The sequence below is a fragment of the Cinclus cinclus genome, chromosome 6, assembly GCF_963662255.1.
Source record: "Cinclus cinclus chromosome 6, bCinCin1.1, whole genome shotgun sequence".
In the NCBI taxonomy this organism is placed as follows: Eukaryota; Metazoa; Chordata; class Aves; order Passeriformes; family Cinclidae; genus Cinclus; species Cinclus cinclus.
Genome location: NC_085051.1, coordinates 28240365 through 28257358, shown reverse-complemented (window position 1 = coordinate 28257358; position 16994 = coordinate 28240365). Strand labels below are relative to the sequence as shown.

The 16994-nt window shown below is 35.8% G+C and overlaps 1 protein-coding gene across 4 annotated transcripts in view; it reads left to right on the top strand.

The window, feature by feature from the left end:
- PCNX1 (pecanex 1) overlaps nucleotides 1-16994 on the top strand; it is an 85523-nt gene that overhangs the window by 47164 nt on the left and 21365 nt on the right. For 3 of the 4 annotated variants that reach the window (XM_062495611.1, XM_062495609.1, XM_062495608.1), the window contains 11 exons: nucleotides 440-657; nucleotides 1721-1874; nucleotides 2613-2645; nucleotides 3721-3892; nucleotides 7339-7449; nucleotides 7931-8022; nucleotides 9326-9435; nucleotides 11114-11219; nucleotides 12999-13091; nucleotides 14651-14801; nucleotides 16375-16516. In XM_062495611.1, the coding sequence (XP_062351595.1) occupies nucleotides 440-657; nucleotides 1721-1874; nucleotides 2613-2645; nucleotides 3721-3892; nucleotides 7339-7449; nucleotides 7931-8022; nucleotides 9326-9435; nucleotides 11114-11219; nucleotides 12999-13091; nucleotides 14651-14801; nucleotides 16375-16516 (1382 nt within the window). The remainder of the gene's footprint in view (nucleotides 1-439; nucleotides 658-1720; nucleotides 1875-2612; nucleotides 2646-3720; nucleotides 3893-7338; nucleotides 7450-7930; nucleotides 8023-9325; nucleotides 9436-11113; nucleotides 11220-12998; nucleotides 13092-14650; nucleotides 14802-16374; nucleotides 16517-16994) is intronic. The other variant, XM_062495610.1, reaches the window with a different exon arrangement.

Here is a 16994-nt window from a genome sequence, read left to right as displayed (position 1 = left end):
GACTACGTTGCTTTGTCATGCAAAAAGAACCATTCAGCATGGGTTTGCATGCAAATTAGCTGACTATAAGAAATGTGTAATGATTTATTTAAATTAATATTTGGAGGCTTTTTCTTGTAGTGTATGTTGTCCCTGTATCAGTTTACTTGTCTTCAAATTTGAAGTTTTCAGAGTTAATGGGATAATGTGTTTGGAAATTTGAAATAAGGCATATGCTGAAGTGCCAGAGTTGTGTTGTATGTCAACTGTTATTGCTGCTTGTCCTATTCACGTGCTATGATAAGGACAGGAAAAGTAAGTAGAAGCCTGTGACAGTGTTTAACATGTAATTCCTCAAAAGTGAAGCTAGAGAGTTCAAGCATTTTTCCTCAAAGCAGTTTTCAGTATAATACAGTGATTCAATATAGATGAGCTTTTGTTAATACTAACTTTCTTTTAGCTTTCTCTTCCTCAGATCAGGTTGAACAGGCTGCTAACAATGGATACAGATCTGCTGGAGCAGCAAGATATTGACCTGAGCCCTGACCTTCAGGACCACATGCAACCTCAAGAGGAAGCAGCTCAAAAAGTCAAGCAGTACTATCGCTTTTGGATCCTGCCTAAACTTTGGATTAGCATCAATTTTGATAGATTAACTCTTCTGGCTCTGTTTGATAGGTGAGATCCTTGTGTGTTACCAGACCTCAGAAACAAAGATGAAAACAGTTACTAAACTGTAATATAAATAAAACTATCCTTAGAGAATTGTACTTATTTACTGTACTCTGAAAAAATGAAAGAATAATACTGAATAAAGGGGAGTAGCCTCCTTAATTATATTCTCTAGCAATCAAAAAAGGAAAAAGGAAACCAATGCTCACTTTACCTGAGTGAGGCAGTAACATATTTGAATGATTAATAGAAGTGTTGCCAGTCTTTAAAGCTGGAGTGTAGCCTTCTCCAAAAATTAATTGAAAGGGTCTACCACCTTGCATGCACTTAGTGTTTCGGCAAATAGAAAGAACTTGCCTGCTGTTTCAAGGCATGTTTTCAAAGAGGTGCTTGATACTGTGACTTCTTGTCCCTGCTACATTTATTTACCTAGAGGAAGAAAATTAAGGTGATCCTCCAGTTACCAGCTTTTGGAATATGTAGAGTATTTATATTTTGGTAATGAATCTCCATGTGTTAAGATAGTAGTGATTCTGTCCAGGGAGGAATACTCATAATTCTGTTCCGAAGCACTGACAGTATCATAGGGAATTATCTGTATTCCACTTGGCTTGTCTTATTTAAGCGAGAGTATTTTTAGTTTCTTCATTAGAAAATCATCAATGAGAGACTATATACACAGGTAAGTTATCATGCCTGTGTTTTTAATAGACTTATAATCATCATGGATGGGCTTTGAATATAGGTTCGTTACAGACTGTGCTTCTGGTGGAACATTTGAATTATTTCTAAAATTAACTGCTGAAGTTATCTTGTGCTGTTCAAAGTAAAATTCAATAAGATACTAGCTGCTTTCAGCTGTCATTGAAATCCTGGTAACTCCTAGCTTTGCTAAAGGGCAGTATGTTAGTAGACTGTGGAAATTCAAATCTGTTCTGAACTACTTTGCTACCAGTAGCATAACCCTTGCTAATTTTTGACCTTAACTGTTTTTTTGCAACTTTTTCTAGACAGAGTTAGATTTAAATTCTTTTTTTTTTTCCTTTTTTTTCCTCTCCCTTTAAAACAGGAATCGTGAGATCCTTGAAAACGTGTTAGCTGTCATCCTAGCTATTCTAGTTGCATTTCTGGGCTCTGTACTTCTTATAGAGGGCTTTTTCAAGGATATTTGGGTCTTCCAGTTTTGCCTGGTAATAGCCAGTTGCCAGTACTCACTGTTGAAGGTATTTTAATTTCTCTTTACTTTCTACAAACAATAGATATACATCCAGTTGGGTGTTGTAGGTTACTTAGAGCTTTAAGGAAAAATGTGCATGGTTATCATTTATAAATAAATGAGTAAATGTGGCCTCATGGAAAGGTTGATAGATGGTAATTCAAGGTCACTTCACTAGAATAGTTTTGCATATGCTTGTTAAACAATCCTTTATTTATTGTTCTCATGCATTTTTTGCTTTAACAGAGAGGAGCACATTCTTATTTGTTGAAAACCAGCTACAAACTGAACTTCAAGTTTTATTGGTTTGGGTTTTAATTTTTTTTAGTGTCTACACTTCAGAGCATTCATATGAGGCAATTATATCAAAACATATTTTTAATTGGTTTATTAATTCATGTTAGACTTAATGATTTAATGCAATCTAATAATTATATTTTTTATGTTTTGATTATTAGGATGGAAATTAGATTTAAAAGCAAAGTCCCTAATGCTGTCAAAAAACAGTAAAAGTGCTGAAAATAAGGGGGTTGGGGATTTTTTTAGAATTTTGATTAAACATATTATTGAAATAGATTTTATAGTTTATGCCATGGTACTATTTTTAAAGGCTGTAATGTGGCTTGACAACTCTAAAATTAATTGTAGATACTGCCAAAAAAAATCAGCCAAGAAGGTTTGTGTAGGGTGGCAAACACACTTATCTGTAGACTGAGTAACTTTCCTCTTTTTATTTTGGTTTCAGAGCGTTCAGCCAGATTCTTCTTCCCCTCGACATGTAAGTCATGGGCATGTGCCACCATATTAACCTTGCAGATGCAGAGCTCACACAGAGAATTGACCTTTTTGGTTTGATTTTTTTTCCTGGCATTTCTCTTATGTTCCTTCTTATAAGACACAAAGGGCTCAGAGTTGTCTTAGTGTCTGAGAAGGGAACTGATACTCTTTCTCCCCAGCTGTATGTTCTGTGTTTAGCAAATCATGTCCTCCTGTTCTGAGCCTAGTTTTTGCTAGGAAGCCATGTCATGATCAGCTTTCTGATGAATCTTTATTATTCTAGCAATTATACTGAGAAATATTGTTAATGTTGTAATTTGCCCTGCTGTTATGAACTGACACAGCTTTGATGTTCTATTTCAGTCTTGTGGATCATTCAGTTGTCCTAGTGTGCACACTGCTTTATTTTTTCACTCTAAAAAGCTGAGTTTGCAATGTTCTAGTGAGCATTCATGTTTGAGCATGGAAATGTTAATGTTCTAGTATTGCACATTCTAGTATCTTCTAGTGTGTTTATACTGTTGTGCACCTACTAGATTGCCAAGACAAAATATTACTTTTATGTCCTAGATAAGATGTATAAAAGCATTATTCCTCTGCAGCAAGTCATTACTTTTGTGTAAGAAGTTGTGTTTTGGTAAACACAGAGAGATTCTGTTCTCCCATCCAAGTAGTAGAAGCATTATCTGAGTAATAAACTTTAATCCCTTTTTCCTTAAAATTGATTTATTCTCAATTACTTACAAAGTCTAGTCAGAACTTCCCTAGCATTTAGTACTGCAAGTAACATAGCATAACATATAGCTGAGACTAAGGGCTTAGTTTAACTTATTCTACCTATTGTGTCTTTGTTATATCAAAGCCACAAAAAGCACAGGCTGGTATTGCTGCAAGGCAATGCAGTTAATGATTTTTTTTTTTTAAGAAAACTTCAGGATATGATGAGGTGACAGTATATTAGTTGATGACCAGTCATTAGTATTGGTTCTAAAGCTGTCTGTAGAAGAAGAGTAAAAGTTACTTTATGCACTAATAATGAACAAATGTTGATATTTTTGTGGTTTCTTTTTAAACAGGGTCACAATCGTATCATAGCCTATAGTAGGCCTGTATATTTCTGTTTGTGTTGTGGTCTGATTTGGCTGTTGGATTATGGCAGCAGAAACATATCTACAACAAGATTCAGGTTGTATGGAATGGCTTTCACCAACCCATTGCTGCTGCTGTCAGCCAGGGACTTAGTTATAGGTGAGTGGCTTTTTCATGGATTTGAATTGTTTGCTTTACAACAGTAGAATTTTATGGGGACATTTTCCCCTTCTGTAGCTGTGCTGTAACAAATGGCAGAGGTGCCCTCTACTAAAACTTTTCGTTATCTAGCATCTCCGCCCTTACCCTTGAACTTTATTTAGCTTGGACCTGCATACAGTATCATTTGCTTGGACCCAGCTGCTCAGTAGTGCTGAAACATTTTGATTTGGACTTGTTCACACTCTCTAGAGAGGCTTGTGGGAAATGAGTAGGAGTTCTCTTAAGTAAGATTATTTGAATTCAGCAATCTGGCAAAACAGTGCAGACACAATTTGAAAAAACATTATACACAGGTTAAATCTTATTTAATGTGCTTCTTCTCAGAACAAGCCTATCAGCAATACCAAAAATGCAATTTTTGAGCTGTACTTCCATTTTGAGGTAATCCCATTGTTTTCTGAGCAGCACAATGCATTCAGAATACTGATGACATTTAATTCCATTACCCTCCTAAACCGAATGCAAAAAAGAAACAATGTAAATCTCAAAACAGCAGTCCTTTGCCTTTTATGAAAATAGTAACAGCCCTGTAAACAGAGCCCATAGAAAGGAGAGAGAGGCATAAACATTTGAAGAACATTTTATCATGGGAACTTTGTGTATTGCTTTAATGGAGCCAAGTTATTTGGGTGATCTGTGGATCATTGCTTTGGGTGTGGTAAGAAAATCTGTAATAATTCATCTAAACTGAATGCACTTGCCCTTCAGTTGTGTCAAAATACCTGTATGTGAAAGGCTGTAGCAGTTAAATGTTATGTCTGTGTGCCCCCAGACCATTTTCTGTCCATTAAAAATGAAAGCTTTGGTTCTTAAAATTCAGTTGATTAATAAGAATTATTGACTCAAGCATTTGGTATTAGTTTTTATTACCTGATTTTAGCAACATCCTGTATCTTATGCCTCATACTGCTTCCCCCTTCAACTTTCTGCTAATAATTCTGTATTTAAATTTAAATTCCCGGAGGGAAAGTGTCTTAAGCTACATATTTTTGAATAGACATTTTCCAGATACTTTCAAAGGTGCTGTTTGAATAAATTCTCTGGTTTTCTACATGTACTGGCATATTTGATTCTGTATCAGTAATGTAAAAGAAGACAGAAGATACTTTTGGCTCATTCACTTTTCAAAACTAGTTTCATTTCTCTTGATAATGCTCTGTCAATTTTGGGAATATTTTCTTCCTTTTTCTACCATGTGGAGTCATTGTCATAATGTATACCCATATCCCCATCAGATAATGCATGAAAGTACATGTAGGCAGTGTCCTTCTGTGAAGTGAGTTACTTTTTAAAAGTACTCAAGAGTGAGTCTTCACCAGTTTTAAAAGATGTGGTGGCATTTTCGCCATGCTATGTCCATCTTGGGATTAGCTTTTAAAACTACTTAGTTCAAGAGCTCTAAGTGGGTTTTGAGCTTTGTTTTACTGTTTTTCTGGGGTATCTTGTGTCAGCATATGGGGTTTATATTTTTTAGCAGTCCTTCCAGTAAAAAAATTAGGCAACCAGAACAGTTTACTCTACTTAAAAAACCCTGAAAAAACAAAACCCCAAAAGCCAAAATGATAAAATGCAAAAATACACCCCACCAACCTGCACTACATCCCACCCCACCCCCCGTGCAATCCGCTTGCCCTTGGAGCAACTTTCAGTGTTGCTGAAGCACCGTTTCCAAAAGTTGTGTGTACTGCAGATCAGGCTGGCTGCTAGCAAACATACTTTGTTAGGTAAAAATCTCAGCTGCCTTTTTTCCTGTTCCCAGGAAAAGGTTTGGGAAGAGCACAGGTGCAGGGCAAGGCAAACTGTGTTTGGATAATGTCTGTTAGCAAGGAGACAACATTTACAAGTGAGGACTAGTGTAAATGCTTTATTTTGTGTACCACCTGTTGCACTTGATCAGTTGCTCTAAATCTACTCCACATTTATTATAATTATTTTATATTTTCACTTAATTGGTCACTGTTAGAAAACAATGATGTTACAGACTACAAAAGCATTCTAAATGTTGGCTTTTTGCTGGACTACTCTTTAAAGTTGTGTATTCCCAGATCTGACTAGTAATTTTGTTTCCAATGGGCCCAACGTAGTTTGACTTACAGACTTTTGGAAAATAATTTTTTAACCTGTCAGTGACAGAACACTATTTGCCTTCGATGTTGGCATCTTCATGTTATGACTTGAAATAGAGGTTTGACTCAAGAATTTTGAACAAGTATTTTCTTCAGGTATAGAAGAGCTGGTCTGTAGTCCTATATTTCCTAATTAGTGTCAGTAAAAAATACAGAATCCAATGTTTTTCCTAGGCTTGCAACCTGTATGTTTTTAAATTATATTGTTGTTTAGCATTACTATGGAGTAGGGAAAGAAAAGCAGATTCTCATTATCTATCTTACTGTAGATATTTCTAATGTTATGTCCTTCAGTGTCCAACTGAATATAAAATTAGAAAGTTAAATTTGACACTTACGGTGCTTTACAAGATACTTTAGAGTCTGTTTCTTCTTTTGGTCACTGAAGCTACAAGTCAATTAAGATGATAGAAAATCCTCTCTAAACTGCCAGATTTTGTCTGCTAGAGTTATTTTTGTAATTTGGTCTTTCTATCCTTCAGAACTTAGAACATATAATATGCTGTTGCATGTGAATTAGATCTGAACTACTAGATCTGAACTTCTGTAGATTATTATTTCTGCATCTTTTATTATTTTAAGATGGAAAGCAAATGATATGTACAGATTGAGGCGTACTATTTTCTGTGTTGAAATTAGGTGGCATTCATTTATCTTTACATTCTGAAATCCTGTAATTTGCAGGTGTTTTCGTGATTCATACAGTTGTTGGTTCTTGTTAAAAAAAGCCAACCAACCTAACAGACAACCCAGTAATTTCAGATCAGAACTTGCAGAAGTGGTGTGAGAAAATGAGTAAAATTATGAGGTGTTAGTAGCAAAAAATCCAGAGGTGGAGTGCTTGGCCTCCCTTACGTCAGAGTGGCTGGTGTTAGGTTGTTCCTGGAACTCCAGACAGGCAGTTAGGCTTGGATAAGCCTCACTTCTAATGAGCGAAAACTTCAGCCAGGAGTGTTTACAGATTAGACTTATCTTTGCTAAATAAAAATGGAAAGTCCGAATTGGTCTGTGTCCATGTCTAGAGCAATTAAAAGGAAAGTGCTATTGATTTGTATGACTGCTGTATTCAGTCGGTTTTGAGTCACTGAAGTAGGGCTTTACATAATGTGTGTTTTCCTTAGCAATTTATAATAGAAATACTTCAATGATGTTCTGTTCAAATGCGGTATGCGATACCCTAGAGTTTAAACTGAAAAAATGTAGTACCATGCTGTTTCTTTCATATTCACCACTTTTTCAACTCTCTTTTTTCTGTAGTGTTTACACTATGTTTCCCTATAGTATTCTTCATTGGTCTCCTGCCTCAGGTGAATACATTTGTGATGTATCTCTGTGAACAGCTGGACATTCATGTCTTTGGTGGCAATGGTAAGTGTTGTGTTTTTTGTCAGTGGCACAAGTATGACATGTGGAGCAGCCAGGATCTGTAGATCAGTATGCTAGTTAAACAATCTAGTGGTTACACTATTTTTATTACTATCCTCTAAATATAGAATAACTAATTGTATTTTTAAAAAGCCTAAAAGTTTTTTGATTGATTATTGAGAAATAAAATTACTGTCCTAGTATGTCCTAGTACCGTCACATTCTTCCTCAACTGGTTTCTACTGCAGTTAACTATTCCCATGGTGAAGTTGTTCAATATCTAAGGAGATTAAAAAAGCCACGTAAAATTCTTTTGATAAAAATCACTTGTAAGGGAAAATAGAAGTAGCTGCCCTGGTTTGAATTGCCTTTTTTTCCCATCAGAAGAAACTAGGGAGCTGATACCTTAAACAAACTGAAGTATCTTGTATTCTAACTTAAGAAGATAACAATTTTTTGTTCTTTTCATTTCTGTGTTATTCAGCTACCACAAGCCTGCTTGCAGCACTTTACAGTTTTATCTGTAGTATTGTGGCAGTAGCATTGTTGTATGGACTGTGCTATGGTGCCCTGAAGGTGAGAAAAATTTTATGCACAGTAAACATTAATGTTTTGGGGTTTGTTCTCTGCTTTCTTCTGTATTAAGTAACTAAACTATGCAACTACTGAATTAGAAATATTAGGCTTGCTTTATTAGGGTAGATCGGCTGTGATGTCAGTAGAGGAGATGCAGTGCAGGAACTAAGATTTTTTTTTTTTTTTTTTGCTTTTGAAAGGTTTGTGATTTGTGCCTGCTCTAACAGGCTTTTTTTTTTTTTTTTTTTTTTTTTTTTTTTTTTTTTTTTTTTTTTTTTTTTTTTGGAAAACGCATTATATTTACCATCAGTTCCATTTTACATCAATTCTTGGAAATACCATGCAAGTGACTTGTTTCTAGTGGAGTCTGCATGTACTTATATGTTAATCTCTTAAAATGGCTCATGTATTTTTTTTCTGATGCTGCGAAAGTGAAATAGTATTTTCTAATTAATATTTACTTGAGTAGAAACCTAGAAACAGTTTGTAGTGTCAAAGTGGAGATGTTACTCTATCTGAAGGGCAAAGTTAGAGAGTTAGCTGGCAAAGGGACATACACACACACCCTTTTTTCCTTGCTAGAAATGTTGTTTGAAAACAGTGTGGAGTGTGATGCTGGTTCTGTTTATTCATTTCAGGTGTGTGTCAATAATCAGACATGCACAGTTTACAATTAATTGTAGCATGTGTGGGTCCAACTCAGAGTTGACTTGCTTTTCCACTTTATCACAAAGAGCTGAAAGTTCCTAGGGGAGTTAATCTCATGATGCTAACACCTGCAGGACATCATTAGCTTTCTGTGAAGTTATACAATTGTCTTATTAGCATTTTGTAAACACACCCATTTAAGACAAACAAGCTTTAGCAAAGATTAACTGTTTATCTTTGCAGATCCAGTACAGATGAGGAAAACATTAATAAAGCCACTTTTAATCTGCATTCAGCACATTAGAAAATTTAAATCTTGATTCAAAATACATGTAATTCTCAAAATTAAGAAGTGGCTATATACAGCTCTTAAGAGCTTGTGGTCTCAAAGAATGCAGGAAATGCTTCATAAGGGTTATGATAAATGATGACTGATGATTAAGATGGTCTAGACTTGAGGGATATACACTGTGTTAGAGTTTCTGGTCTGTAGTTAGACATAGGTTAAGATGGAACAATATTTTTGTGCAAAAAGCCCTGGCTTATTTTTGTGGAACTGTAATTAACTTCTCCATTCTCTGTGATATACGTGATTCTTGTATGCCATGTAAGTGGTGTGCACTTTTTTTACTTAACATTTCGTTTCTGTCTCCAGGACTCCTGGGATGGGCAGCATATTCCGGTTCTCTTCTCCATATTTTGTGGTTTGTTAGTGGCAATATCATATCATCTCAGCAGACAAAGCAGTGACCCCTCTGTACTTTTGTAAGTGACTCAGTTTGTATCTATTGCCCAATGAAGAAGCAAGCTGCAAGGAAAAACACTGAATAATGTTACTACTTAGTACTGTTTGAACTTGTACACACCCACATTAATAACAAATAATATATTTTTGGTTCAATAGTTAGATGCAAAATGTGAGAATTTCTAGTTCCTTCTCTAACAATGGCTTTTTTGTGGCTTCTGGTAAATCACTTACATGCCGAAATCTGGTTTAACTGCCTGATGTTCTCCAGAATGTCAGTTAGGTGCCATCTTTCTGTTGGTGGGCTTGTTGGAATTAACATGTACCCTTCCTGTGTTTAAAGAAGTGCTCAAGGCACTGGTTTAAGCTGAAGTCCACAGCAGGACTTCTTGAACACTTTCACTTCATTTGTTGATGTATTTTTATATTGAATGTCTGCTCCAAGCACTTCAAATAATTATACTAAATTATAAGGATCTGTTTTGGTGATAAGTATTCCCATCTAGCATGGGGAAACAGGTATTCATGTTATTCTGAGTTGGAGTAAAAATCTGATGCAGAAGGTGTTTGATTCAGTTAATAATGATACATGTAAAACAAAGTAGTTCTAGTAGGAGAAACACCTCTCCCAGAATAGCCAATAAAAGGTCAGCCACATACCTAGGTTACGCAGAGCTTGAACTTGGATTTAAATTTAGCCATTAAAATGGATTTTAATGTTGGATGAATTTGATAAATAGTGGCCTGGGGTAGAGACTAAAGGACCTCCTCTGTGAACAACAAAATTAATGATTCATGGGTGTTTACACCAAAGGAAATTTCTTATCTTTGGGCTGACCACTAAACCTTGTCCAATTACTCTTAGCTCAGTTGATATGAGGTCCTTTTCCCTAGATGTTTGTGCTTTTGTTCAGTCCAAAAACTGAAGCCTTGGATGTTTGTGTTTGACCTGCAATTTCACCTGTTTAGCCAGACGTGGCATAGTTTAGCATTATATTATGCTGCAATATGTAATTTCCTTTGAAGATCTAGGGCTTGTTCTGTAGTGATCTTCCTGTCCATGAAATGAAATATTATTTCTGCACTGTGTAGGGTTTTGTAAGAAAAATCACACTGAGAAGTTGCAAGACAACTGCTTATGGCTAGTAGCACTGCCCATGGGCTTAAAAAAACTGAAGTGTAAGGTTTTGGGGATTCAGTATTGGCAAGGCCTGCTAAGAATTTAGAATTTTAGTCAGTGTGGTTAATTCATTAATTAACCAGGCTAGAATAGGTTTCTTTAATTGTTGCTGTTGAATTAAACCAAATAATTTATTTTTTTAAATGGCTTTGACAGATAGACAACTTCTAAATTTTGCACATTTCTGTTCAGTTATTTATGAGTTCAAGTTTAATTCATGATTGTGAAACTTTGCTTAAAATTTAGTTTTTGTTCAATTATTCCTGTGTTGCAGCTAGAGAAACTGCAGTTTGAACATCTGCCTGCTGCTCTTCAAGAGTTGCTGTTCGGTACAATGGGGAGCTAATTCTTTTATAAAATTGAGATCCCTGTAAATTTGCTCATCTATGTGAAAGCACTGATGTGCCAAAATTAACTTTTTGTTAATAGGATGTAATAGAACTTCTGATTTTCTTATTATTGTAAGACCACATAGAACATTACATGCTTTTCAGTGGGAATTTTTTCTTTTTTTTAAGCTCTTTAGTGCAATCAAAATTTTTTCCGAATTCTGAAGACAAAAACCCTGAGGATCCTCTGTCTGAAGTAAAAGATCCTTTACCTGAGAAGCTTAGAAATTCTGTAGTAAGTAGGCCTTTTAGTTATTACATTTTTAAAAATTCTGTTTTATAATTTGCGTTCTGTTGGTTTATATAGCATCATCTGTCTAGATCTTGCTTAGCTCACGCTTGTCACTTAGCATGGTTTTAATTAGAATGGATATCACTGCATTTCCTTTCAATCTGCAGCTGAACTCAAGCTACACCTAGGAGTACAATGCAGATACTGCAATTTAAAGTTATTCAAAAGCAGAGAGAGTTGGAATTCCCTAGTGTTGATTCAGTGAAGTACCTCTGAGGATCTTCTTTTAGCTCATGGATTATAATAGATGATGCTTGCTTTTGTGCAGAAGTTAGTGGGAAAGAGTTAATGGTAGCAAAACTATATTAACTCAGTACTTCTAGTAATTTTGAGGAAGACCTTTGTGCTTGCTGTTCCAGAAGTGGAAAATAAAAATTATGGAAAATGTTTTGGGGCTTTCTGTGGTTTGGTTGGGTGGTCCAAGGTATTTTGTTGTTTGCTTTCTTTGGAACCAGATGCAACCTGTTGCATTCATTTAAACATTCCTTTGAATTTTTAGTACAAATCCACTCTAAATGTTTATGCAAGTAGTAATATTTAAACATTATTCTTTTTCACACAATGTAGCAGTAAGTAAGAGACTTAAGAAGCTTAGTACCTCTAACTTGCACAAAAGAAGGTTGAATATTTATTTAACTTTGTGTAGGGCTCAGCTGCAGGCTGAACTGTATAGCAGGACTTTTCATAATACAGCAGTTACAAGCCTGATGAGGTGCTGTGTATGGAGACTGTAAATAAATATTTAGAGCAGAGAAACTGCAATTCTTTTAACATTTAGCTGGACAAAGTGACCATAGGAGCTGCTCTCAAACTGTGGTGTTAGTCTCCAAGGGGGCCGAGGAGCTGAGGATTTTGATAGTCTTTCCTACAGTGTTTTTTTTTAAAATCAGGACAGCTGATTTTAAAAAACAGTTGTAGCCCAGGAAGTTAAAGCTTTGCAGCCGTAATTGCTGTGTGTAATTATTTGACCAATTTTGGAGTTGATAATCCTTTAATGATTTTCTGGGCTGTAAATATTGATGCTGTTTTTGACGGAGCGGGGACAAGTCGGAACTTGTGACTTCGAGTTGCAAGGGCCCGAAGTACGCATTGCCCCCTTGTGGCTCCGTCTGACATTACTAGTGTTTTGGGGGATTGCCCGTTATCAACGGCTTGTTTTCATTTTTATAGGAGCAATGGAAAATTCAGACTATGTTCCTCCGGGTCATTCCAAAGCTATCCTTTAGGCAGGAAAGGGTTAAAGAGCCTGGTTGTTTCACCTGGTTGGTAGCTCTACCTAGGCAGCACTCTTCCAGGGCTCTTAATTGTCCTGTAGTTTAATCAACCCTTAGATCATAATGGGGAAATTTGATTGCCCTGTCCAATGCATTCATCAGTGTTTTAAGGGGATCCTTACACCACCCCACAGTCCCGGATTAGAGAATATATTTGGTGTACTGATTTTTCATGCCCCACTGTAAATATGCAACTTTCCCTTTCACTTAGTTCAACAGATGCTCTTAGCTGTAAGATTTGTCTTGTGATATTTCTGATAACTTCAGTGGAAGTAGTTAACACTGGCATAATTAAAAAAATCTTTAATCAGTTTGTGTTACTGCATTTGTGTGTTCAGGAGGTGTTGAAAGGTTGGACTCCATCTTGGGGATGTTTTCCAACTTTAATGATTCTAAGAGGTCAACCAAAGCTGGTATTTTCTAAAATTATTTTATTTTGACTCTGCAGAGTGAGCGATTGCAGTCTGACCTGATTGTGTGTATAGTCATTGGTGTCCTCTATTTTGCAATTCATGTCAGTACAGTATTTACAGTTTTACAGGTAAGATGTTACTTCATGTCTTCAATTTGCCTTCTCTGTGCATGTACTCTGGTGTGGTATCAGGTGTATTCTGGTAGTTCACTGAGTCTTCTGGCTAATTTTAGATGTTTTTTAAATGTGTAGTGTGACAAGTACGTGAATGAAGGTTTTCACTTCTGTGTGCTCAAAAGATCATCTTCCCTAGTTTCCTCTTATATTCTAGACTTTTATTTTAGCTTCTGACACAAAACACCCTCTTTGAGTCATCTATCACAATTAAATAGTGTCAGGATTATTTTGAAATAATAAAAATTGAAGCTTTAAGCACTAAACATTTTAAATGTTTTTTTTAAAGTTTGAGGGGCTGAACCTTGACTTAGTTCCATGCTGTCATAGCTCTTTGTAGATCATAGTATAGGGCAGTACTCCTATACTGGAATGCATGTGGCAATAGCTGTATCATAGAATGGAATGATTATTTACAGGAGTTCAAAAATCTTTTGGGTTTCAAGTTTTTGACTTGTCAGTCTAGCTAGTGTTACTGCTTTGGATACTTGTAACATCTGTATGTGACCCTTGATGATAAGGGGCATGGGACTACATCCTGTGCTTGAATTTAAATAAAGCATTTCCCTTAAGAGCTGCAGTTACTGAGTTTCTTATTTTGGTATTCCTGTTAAGGAACCATTGACAAGCTTATGGATAGCCTTATGTAAGGCAAATGAAAATTTCTGGCATATGTTTTAGAAGGATTTTACCTTCCTGCTGCTGCCTGAATTAGGCAAAAAAGCTTATACATTTAGGCAACTTAATGTCTTCAGTTGAAGTGCATTACTTATGCACGTTGTACTTGTGTTTTCTGAAGACAATATCCATTCTACTACAGTTTGGCTGGATTTCAGCACTCCACCTGAACATTGCTTTCCCCCACATTTGAGAGACTTGGCTGTATGCTCTTTGCCAGTTGTATATTTCAATAGACTTGGCTTCACGGAATTCACAAAAAAGCTTATGACAAGATAATGCAATCTCAGTTGTATAATTATCTAGACTTAGGTAGAATTATAGAGAAAACTTTAGTATGTAGAAAGTATTATTGTGAAATCCAATTGTCATCCGATGTTAATTTTGCAGTATTTTCTGACTTCTGTGGAAGGGGTTGATCCTGTGGGAGACTTCTTACCTTTTCAAGTGAATGAGAAATTAATGATTTGTTTTTGCTTATGCTTATACCTCCTTTTATCCAGCAGATGGAAATGTAAATTGGGTTCAGCCTTTAGAGGATAATAAATTTATAAAATGAAATGCATATGGGTCAGAAGCTATGGATTGTGAAAGAAGACTGGTGGACAATTTTTACTTAAAAGTACATTTAGAGTTAGTGGAAATTTGTTAGATACAAAGGGGTGGATTTTTTTACTAGAGGGTTTCTTGTTTTATCTTAAAATTGGTAGCAAATTTCTCGTGAAGAAGTACATTAGTGTTGTAGGAGCACCTGCCCATGTGCTGGAAAATACACTAACAAAGTAATATTTTGTTTATAAAATACGTATCTTAATTTCTTCAATTCTTCTTTTTAGCCTATTTTAAGTTATGTTCTCTATGCATTGGTGGGTACGGTAGGCTTTGTGACCCATTATGTTCTGCCTCAACTCCGAAAGCAGCTTCCTTGGCATTGCTTTTCTCACCCACTGCTGAAAACCAAGGAATATCATCAGTTTGAAGTCCGGAGTAAGTACTGTTTGTAACATTTCCTTGAACTTGCTGTAGTTGCTGACCAACTTGTTACCTGTTGATACACTTAATCTCTTTACTGTTCTCACCACTGGAGATTTTAATTATATCTGATCTATAAATATATGAGTTTCTCAGTTTGTCATGCTTTGATTCCGTGACGTTTTATCTATCTCTTAACTGATGATGATGATGATAATACAAGTGTTAACATTATCTCAGAGCAGTTCCATTGAACAGTCTTCAAAATTTAAAGTGGCAAAGTGTGTGCTTATGATTGTCTCAAGAATTTTTCCTAGAGGTCAAGTGTGTTTCACTGTGTATTTCTTCAACGTAGCAAGTTTTCAGATGTTTTTAGAGGATTAGATGTAGTGAATGCTGGTGGAGACTTCATCGTGGCAGTGATTTGGTTTTTAATAGTATTGTTGACATGTTTAACAACAGAAAATAGTGCAGGTAGTCCACTGATGGATGAAGACACCAAGGGACCAGTTTGATGTGCATAGATACGTGTTTGCAGCTTGTGCTAAAGCCTGTGTTTCCATGGAATCTTTCCCCAGAGATGCAGAAAAGATGAAGTTGTACTGCTTATCGGTTTTCCAGAATGGATAAATATTGTGGTAGATCGTGGGGATTTCACTGTTGGAATGTTTTTATTGTTAACAGCAGAGTTAAGAAATTCCTGTCTAAACTGCCTTGGAAAAAACTGAAGCTATTTTTGTTTTTCTTTTCAAATAGTTGTCAAAACAAGAAAGCGTTCTGCTACGTTCAGGAACAGATAATTATTAGAATTGATCTGCAAACTTTCTACCTTTGTAACAGCCATTCAATGTGAACTTTTCATTAATGTCTAACTTTTGGGATTTTTTTCGCAGTCATTGCGTGTAAAGATGGATAAATATGAATAGCAATTGTAGTATGATGTCACTTCATCTGGAAGAAGTGACAAGTTCAACTATATGCATTAAGTCTTTAATCTCTTAAATCTAGAAAAGCTACAGTTGGTGCCCTTTATGTAAGCATCAATATTTACCATAGCTTTTAAAATTAAATCTTCTAGCCTATATTGTCGAATAAATTTTTCAATCATAATTTGCATTAATTTGAAACATACCTGCAATTCTTGTAGAAGTTCAAAAGAAGTTGCTGAAGTGACAGACACTTCTGTTGACAGGTAACATAGGCCCTTGTGTATTGTAGAGCTGTAAACCTGGAGTCCTTCAGATTAAATAGGATTGAAAAATATCCTTTTGCATGAGATAAAATACATAGTTTCCAACAGCTTCATCAATAGCAGTGTTGAAATTATTGAAGAGGTGGAACCCAGTTTGTTTCCTTCTGCCTACAATAAGCAAGAAGCAAACTGTTCTGTTATTGTGTGAACAGTGCAAAAACTCTATTTGGGCTACTGACAGGAGCTTCTCTTTATTTTGGTTAAATAATGCTACGCAAGTCCATTGTGAGAGAATGGCTAAACCGAGTTAATTTGATAAATAATCTTTATTTTGTAACCAGAGATATTTTATTTGACAGCGCCATCTGATTTCTGTTTTTTAAAATATCTTGACAGATGCTGCGCATGTTATGTGGTTTGAGAAACTTCACATTTGGCTCCTTTTTGTAGAGAAGAATGTTATCTATCCACTGATAGTCCTCAATGAGCTCAGTAGCAGCGCTAAGAATATTGCTAGTCCAAAGAAACTGGATGCTGAGTAAGTATAAAAGGCTATTAAGTAATCTTGAGTATGTCTGCTGTGGTGGAAAATTCAAGTAGTGACTTCTGGCATCAATGGGATGCTAAGACACCTAAATGGTATTGTCTTAAGAGTAAGGCAAGGAATAAGTAAAACTTTTCTTTATTTAAAAGCCTGTATAAACCTGGCTTAGACTGACTGGAGTATAACACTGTTAAACTAGACACTCCCACAGAGAAATCATTCAACTCCTAGCATATACTGTGGAGATGGTATGTTGCAGAATTACCTAGTAGTGTGATAAGTTTGCTTGTTGACCTTCAGAGTCTATAATATGATTATCCAGATGGCAAGTTCAAGATAGTGTTGATATGTTCTAGTATTTTACCAGGTGTGAATTTCAGACTTGTTCCTTGAGTTGGTGTGCCAGCATGCTGCCCCTCTGTAGCTTTCTTCTCTCATCAAGGAATTCCCCAGGCTTCCTAGTCCCTAACTA